Raw genomic sequence first — 7,720 nt, 5'->3', positions numbered from 1 at the left:
TTATTTTTAAAAAGAGATCTAGTCTGACTCGGTTCCAATTTAATTTGTGAAATGAAAAGCTACAGCAAACATGTAATATTTTGCATAAAATAATTATGCTTCAGGCCGGGCGCGGTGGCTCAAGCCTGTAATCCCAGCACTTTGGGAGGCCGAGATGGGCGGATCACGAGGTCAGGAGATCGAGACCATCCTGGCTAATACGGTGAAACCCCGTCTCTACTAAAGAATACAAAAAACTAGCCGGGCAACGAGGCGGGCGCCTGTAGTCCCAGCTACTTGGGAGGCTGAGGCAGGAGAATGGCGTGAACCTGGGAGGCGGAGCTTGCAGTGAGCTGAGATCCGGACACCGCACTCCAGCCTGGGCGACAGAGCCAGACTCCGTCTCAAGAAAAAAAATAAAAATAAAATAAAAAAATAATAATTATGCTTCAACTTTAAAAGTACTTTTAAAATAAAACTATTCTACTACCTACGTGGTTTATCTTTCACCCACAAAATGTATTTTATAAAACCTAAATGCACAACAAATCAGGCTTCTTACACATAAAGTACTCTTACAAGTTATTCATTCTTGGCTCCTAAGTCTGTGAATCTTATCTATAAAGACATACACTGCCTTAACTAAATGATGAGTACCGTCTATTGCTTTCAAACACACTAACCTTCTCAAAAACGCTGGTTGGGGTCATCAAGCAAAACCGGATATTCTGAATGATAGTATCGGTATGTCTCCAGCGTCTTCTATCATGCCGCAGCCAAGACTGCACAGCCTCGTACAGCTCTATCTCTGGGAACCTGCTCAGATGATCATTATCCAAATAAGACATGAGCTTCTCAAAGCTCAGATAGGACAGAAAGTCAGGCCTCGACATGAGTGGCACAAAGTTGTCTAGCAGAAAGGCATCCAACTTCTCCCTGACTCCCTCGATGTTTACGCCGAAATCATCTAAGAGTCTCATAATTTCTGCACAATTTTCTAGGCAGATCTTCGCTAAGAGAAAAGAGCAGCAGAACTTCACCACTTCTATAAGTTGAACATACATGGCAGCCTGAAGAATCTCATGAACGGTATTCATACTCAGCTCTATAGTACCGTAGTACATAAATTGCAGGACGTGGCTGAAACCAGTAGCTGTTAGACCTTTTAAATGAATTTTGTCCTGATCTCGTTCCCTCATGTCTGCAGTAAACATAATTCTGAAGTAGTCACTCTGGGTGGCCAAGAGTGCTTTATGGGCCTGGAACTGATGATCTTCAATAACCAGAGTGACATCAAGAAGCAATCCCTCCTCATACAGTGCTCTGAACCCAGCAGAGACACTGGTGTCATGGATGGAGGAACAGAATCCTTCCACGTCCCCTGCCATGAATCACCTGGAAAAAAAGTAATCAAAGACAACAATGTTAAACACTTCCATGCATTCAGAAGACAATATTAACTTGGAGTTTTAACAATGTTTGCTATTATCTCAATTCCACTACCTAAGCCCAAAATGTACAAGTCCTTTGGGAGAAGACAAACTGAAGGTTTGCAGACTAATGTTTTTGGCTTCCCTACCTAAGGAAAAGAATCTATTAAAGATATATCAATAGTTCATGCCTGTAACCCCAGCACTTGGGGAGGCCAAGGCAGGAAGATCGCTTGAGCCCAGGAGTTGGAGATCAGCCTGGGCAAGATGGCGAATCCCTGTCTCTATGAAATAATAATAATAGTAATAAAAAGTAGCTGGGCATGGTGGTACACTGCCAGCAGCCCCAGCTACTTCAGAGGCTGAGGTGGGAGAATCCCTTGAGCCCACGAGTTTGAGGCTACAGTGAGCTATGATAGCACCACTGCACTTCAGGCTGGGCAACAGAGCAACACCCTCTCTCTTAAAAATATATACATATGTCGGGCAAGCGCGGTGGCTCACACCTGCAATCCCAGCACTTTGGGAGGCCGAGGTGGGTGGATTACCTGAGGTCAGGAGTTCAAGACCAGCCTGACCAATATGGTGAAACCCCGACTCTACTAAAAATACAAAAAGCAGCCAGGTGTGGTGGCATGCACCTATAGTCCCAGCTACTCAGGAGACTAAGACAGGAGAATTGCTTGAACTCGGGAGGTGGAGGTTGCAGTGAGCCGAGATCACGCCACTACACTCCAGCCTGGGAGACAGAGCGAGACTCCATCTCCCAAAAAAAAAAAAAAAAAAAAAAAAAAAAAGAGAAAAAAAAAAGAGAAAGAGAATTTTATAAACCTTACCTGTAATTGCAAACTGCAATTCAGAGTTCCATTAGAAAGTGTAACATAAAACAAAATATTGTTGAATATATAGTAAGTAAATACATCAAAACAAATAATGTCTATAAATGTTAGATTTAAGACAAAATTAAGACATACCTCCTTTATTTATACTGAACAAAATTTAAAATCTAAAATCCTTTGGAAACCTCTTTTTCTGTTTTTAAGTTAATCTCATGAATTTATTGCAATACTATTTGGGGGACTTGTTATGACTTCTATATTATTTCACTAAATAAAATATCTTTCCAAAGAACTCTATATATTAATTACAAATAGAGCATTTAAATTTTTTAACTTTTAAACGTTCTATTTGTGACTTTCAAGTCCAAGAATTCTATTTTATTTTATACAAACAAAAATGAAAAAGCATGTGGAGGACAAGCATACACTACAACAGTAAATGATACATTTTCCCCTGTTCGTTATAATATCAATTTTATTTATTTTATTTGGCAGTATTAAGGAGAAATGTTGGAGTGTTAATATCAAGTAGTAGAACACATTGTTTTTCAATTTTTTTGCTTCTTTGGAGCAGTCTACATAAATATAAATAACATGATCTTAAGTAATAGAATAAAGAGTGATTCAAATATTTTATATGTCTGCAGATTTTTGCTCCATTTTAAGCTGTAAACAAGAGTATAATCTTCAAAAGCTCTCTTACAGAAAGGAACACTGTCTTAACAATCAAATAATAAATTTGAATCTAGTGTATATATTTAATTTGGCCTAAAACAAGTAATCACTAGGTAAAAAATTAAGATAGCTATTATGGGAATATATACATATGCCTATTCAAAGTCACTATCTTATCCAAATCCAATATTGAACATGAATATAAGAATTATGTGTTTATACACTTGATTCTATTTTTTTACTATAATGGAAATATCGTGTTAGTGATCTGCTACAAACTATTTCTACCAGGAAACATCCTTTGCAGAAAACATACTTCATTCCCTCTATGAATTTTGACAAAATAGAGTCTCTTTAAATAAACAGATTCTGAATAAATGGCATTATAGTTGCACTAAACATTTTATACTTTTATATCCACATAGGCTATAGCAAAAAAATTAACTGGCTAATGGTATGAGATTATTACTTAGGATTATAGACTTTAGGGCAAAGCCAGGACTGGACACTATGTCATTTCACACACACACACACACACACACACACACACACAAAGAAAAGGTAATCTATTGAAAATTCAACATTTTTTTGTTAATAAAACAAAAATATACTGTTATTGAAAAAATATGAAAAAAATTCTTTTAGGAGGATTCAAAGATAATCACAATGAAGTTTTCAATGTGATATTGTCCTACATATTGTGATATTGATTCTTGACCTTAGCTTTTCTTCCCTTCCTTTCTTCCTTCTTCTTTTCTACCCTTCTTCCTGTCTGACTTTTTTCTGGCTTTCTTTTTCTCTCCTTCCATCCCTCTTCCCACCTTATAGTCTCCTGTTGTCTGTCTGCCTATCTCTCCTGGTTATTTCCTTGTTGTCCTGTGTTTCACTCTTGCCTATCTATGCTCTCTATTTTCTAGAATTGGGAATCTGCAGAGTGTATTTCATTGCCAGATGATTGATGGCTTGTGTATTAGTGCATTTTCACACTGATAAAAAGAACTGCCCAAGACCAGTTAATTTATAAAGGAAAGAGGTTTAATTGATTCACATAGTTCAGCATGGCTGGGGAGGCCTCAGGAAGCTTACAGTCATGGTGGAAGGTGAAAAGGAAGCAATATACCTTCTTCACATAGCTATAGGAAGGAGAACAAATGCAGGAGGAACTATCAAATACAAAATACCATTAGATCTCATGGGAACCCACTCACTGTCACAAGAACAGCATGGGGGAAAACTGCCTCAATGTTTCTGTTACCTCCACCTTCCCATAATCCTCATAATCCCCTTGACACATAGGGATTATGAGGATTATGGGAATTACAATTGTTTTAGTCTATTTTCATACTGTAAAGACATACTCAAGAGTGGGAAGAAAAAGAGATTTAATTGGACTTAGAGTTCCACATGGCTGGAAAGGCCTCAGAAACATGGTGGGAGGTGAAAGGCACTTCTTTCATGGTGGCAGCAAGAGAAAATGAGGAAGAAGCAAAAGTGGAAACCCTGATAAACCTATCAGATCTCGTAAGACTTAGTCACTATCATGAGAATAGCATGGGAAAGACTGGCCCCTGTGATTCAATGACCTCCCCCTAAGTCTCTCCCACAATACATGGGAATTCTGGAAGACACAATTCAAGTGGAGATTTGGGTGGGGAAACTGCAAACCATATCATTCCACCCCTAACCCCTCCAAATCTTATGTCCTCACATTTCAAAATCAATCATCCCTTCCCAACAGTCCCCAAAAGTCCTAACACATTTCAGCATTAACCCAAAAGTTCACAGTCCAAAGTCTCATCTGAGACAAGGAAAGTCCCTTCTATCTATGAGCCAGTAACATCAAAAGCAAATCAGTTACTTCCTAGATACAATGGGAGTGCAGGTATTGGGTAAATACAGCCATTCCAAATTGAAGAAACTGATCAAAACAAAGGGATTACAGGGCCCATGAAAGTGTGAAATCCATCAGGGCAGTCAAATTTTAAAGCTCCAAAATGATCTCCTTTGACTCCAGGTCTCACATCCATGTCACGCTGATACAAGAGGTGGATTCCTATGGTGTTGGGCAGTTCCACCCCTGTGGTTTTGTAGGGTACAGCGTCCATCCCAGTTGCTTTCATGGGCTGGCATTTAGTGTCTGTTGTTTTTCCAGGTGACAGTACAAGCTGTTCGTGGGTCCACCATTCTGTGGTATGGAGGATGGTGGCCTTCTTCTCATAGCTCCAGTAAGCAGTGCCCCAGTAGGGACTCTGTGTGGGGGCTCTGATCCCACATTTCCCTTCCACACTGCCCTCGCAGTTCTCCATGAGGGCCCCACCCCTGCAGTAAACTTTCGCCTGGACATCCAGGCATTTCCATACATCTTCTGACATCTGGGTGGAGATTCCCAAACCTCAATTCTTGACTTCTGTGTACCCATAGGCTTAACATCACGTGTAAGCTGCCAGGGCTTGGGACTACCATCCTCTGAAGTCACAGCTTGAGCTGCAATTTAGCCCCTGTCAGCCAAGGCTGGAGCAGCTGGGACACAAGGCACCAAGTTCCTAGGCTGCACATAGCATGGGGACNTATTATGTCTATATTTTATACCTATATCTATTATAACTATTATGTCTATATTGTAAACCTATCTCTATTATATCTATTATTTCTATATCTCAGCTCACTGTAAGCTCCGCCTCCCGGGTTGACGCCATTCTCCTGTCTCAGCCTCCCGAGTAGCTGGGACTACAGGCGCCCGCCTCGTCGCCCGGCTGGTTTTTTGTATTTTTTAGTAGAGACGGGGTTTCACCGTATTAGCCAGGATGGTCTCGATCTCCTGACCTCGTGATCCACCCGTCTCGGCCTCCCAAAGTGCTGGGATTACAGGCTTGAGCCACCGCGCCCGGCCTGCTTTTTTAAAAGTTCATAAAAATCTCTTTAAAAGGCCCTAATTGGTCCAATTCAGAGGTTACATTCTAGTCCCCATTTCCCTGGATCCTTCTGCAGTATAAATTATGCTCAGCTCTTCACACTCTCAGCTCCATGATACTGTGCTCCTGATTCTCTTCCTAGTTCTGGGCTGCTCATTTCTCAATCTCCTTCATGGGCTCACTTTTCTTGAGCTACCCTTTAAACATTGGTATTCCCCAGGATTCTGCTCTTGCCTCTTTTCTCATCTAAATACTGTGTCTCCCTAAAATGAGCTCACCTAAATCCATGGTTTCTACTTACATGCACTTTCACCAGTACCTTGATCATCTCTGTCCAGATCTCCATCCTTACTCCAGTCCATATCTATGTGGAATCAACTGCCTAGCAGACACTTCTGGGTGCTCCATTTTGGGATGATCCTATTTTGCCATCTCAAAAGCAACATGTCTAAACAATCATAATTCTATTCTGCCCCCACATCAGATTTTTCAGTATTCCCCATCTTCTCAAGAGGCATTTGAGGTTCCCTCTTTCCTCCCTTCTCTCCCCTAACCTACCTTTAAGTCCTACTGATTCTACCACATTAAAGGTTCACTTATCTAAGACCGCAAAGTATGTAAAAGATGAAATAACAAATTTTTATTAGTACTCCATTAATCGAAAGCTGTACCATTTCATTTGGAAAGGTAGAACACAAGAGGGCTATCTATAATTTGGAAAAAAATAAATTCTGGAAACTGTAATCAATGCTTGGCAAAACACCTTTACTAATACATTTAAGATCAAAGTAAGCTACAAGTTTGGTCTTGTTTATCTGAACTACTGATTTAGTTTTTAGAGACAGGGTCTTGCTATGTTCCCCAGGCTGGAGTGCAGTAGCTATTCACAGGCATGATCACAGTACACAACAGTCTTGAACTGCTGGGCTCAAGCGATCCTCCTACATCAGTCGCCTCAGTAGGCAAGCCACTGCATCCAGCTTAAAAAAAATTTTTTTTTTTTTGAGATGGAGTCTCACTCTGCTGCCCAGGCTGGAGTGCAGTGGTGCGATCTCCACTCACTGCAACCTCCAGCTTCTGGGTTCAAGCGATTCTCCTACCTCAGCCTCCCAAGTAGCTGGGGTTAGAGATACGCGCCACTAGGCTCAGCTAATTTTTTTTTTTTTTGTATTTTGAGTAGAGACAGGGTTTTGTCTTGTTGGCCAGCTGGTCTCAAACTCCTGACCTCAAGAGATCTGCCTGCCTCGGCCTCCCAAAGTGCTGGGATTACAGGCATAAGCCACCATTCCCAGGCTTGAATTATTTTTAAAGTTAAAATTGATGAGCTTAGAATTTTCCTACACACACAAATGCATACTGGGAACAAAAGGAATCTCATACAGTGTGTTGTTTGAATAACCAGTCTAAGAGGGCTATCAACATCACACTAATTACCAGTTTTCCAAATAATTAGAATAGGGCTGGGTGTGGGGCTCACACCTGTAATCCCACACTTTGGGAGGCCAAGGGAGGAGGATTGCTTGAGTCCAGGAGTTTGAGACAAGCCTAAGCAACATAGTGAGTTCCCATCTCTAAAAAAAGTAATAATAGAAAAAAAATATATAATTAAAACAACAAATTAAACCGGATGAAAATTTGATACTACATTTTTTTTTTCAGGATCATTATGGTCACCAACGATCACTCTGCCTTGTCATGCTGTATTGGTCTGCAGGGAGTGGTGGCTTGTGCCTGTAATCCAAGCAACTCAGGAGGCTGAGGTGGGAGGATCACTTGAAAGAACAGCCTGAGAAACAAAGACCCCATCTCTAACAAAATTAAAAAAAAAAAAAAAAAAAATCGGCCAGGCGCGGTGGCTCACACCTGTAATCCCAGCACTTTGGGA

At 40.7% G+C, this 7,720-nt stretch overlaps 1 protein-coding gene across 1 annotated transcript in view; it reads right to left on the bottom strand.

The window, feature by feature from the left end:
* Positions 1–617: 617 nt before the first annotated feature.
* Positions 618–7,720, bottom strand: part of LOC108520483 (kelch-like protein 15) — a 19,174-nt gene continuing 12,071 nt past the window's right edge. The window contains exon 2 of the mRNA XM_017859895.1: positions 618–1,374. Within this exon, the coding sequence (XP_017715384.1) occupies positions 618–1,367 (750 nt within the window). The 5' untranslated portion in view covers positions 1,368–1,374. The remainder of the gene's footprint in view (positions 1,375–7,720) is intronic.

Source organism: Rhinopithecus bieti, unplaced genomic scaffold (assembly GCF_001698545.2).
Source record: "Rhinopithecus bieti isolate Rb0 unplaced genomic scaffold, ASM169854v2 scaffold_47968, whole genome shotgun sequence".
In the NCBI taxonomy this organism is placed as follows: Eukaryota; Metazoa; Chordata; class Mammalia; order Primates; family Cercopithecidae; genus Rhinopithecus; species Rhinopithecus bieti.
This window is presented reverse-complemented; position numbering and strand designations above follow the sequence as displayed.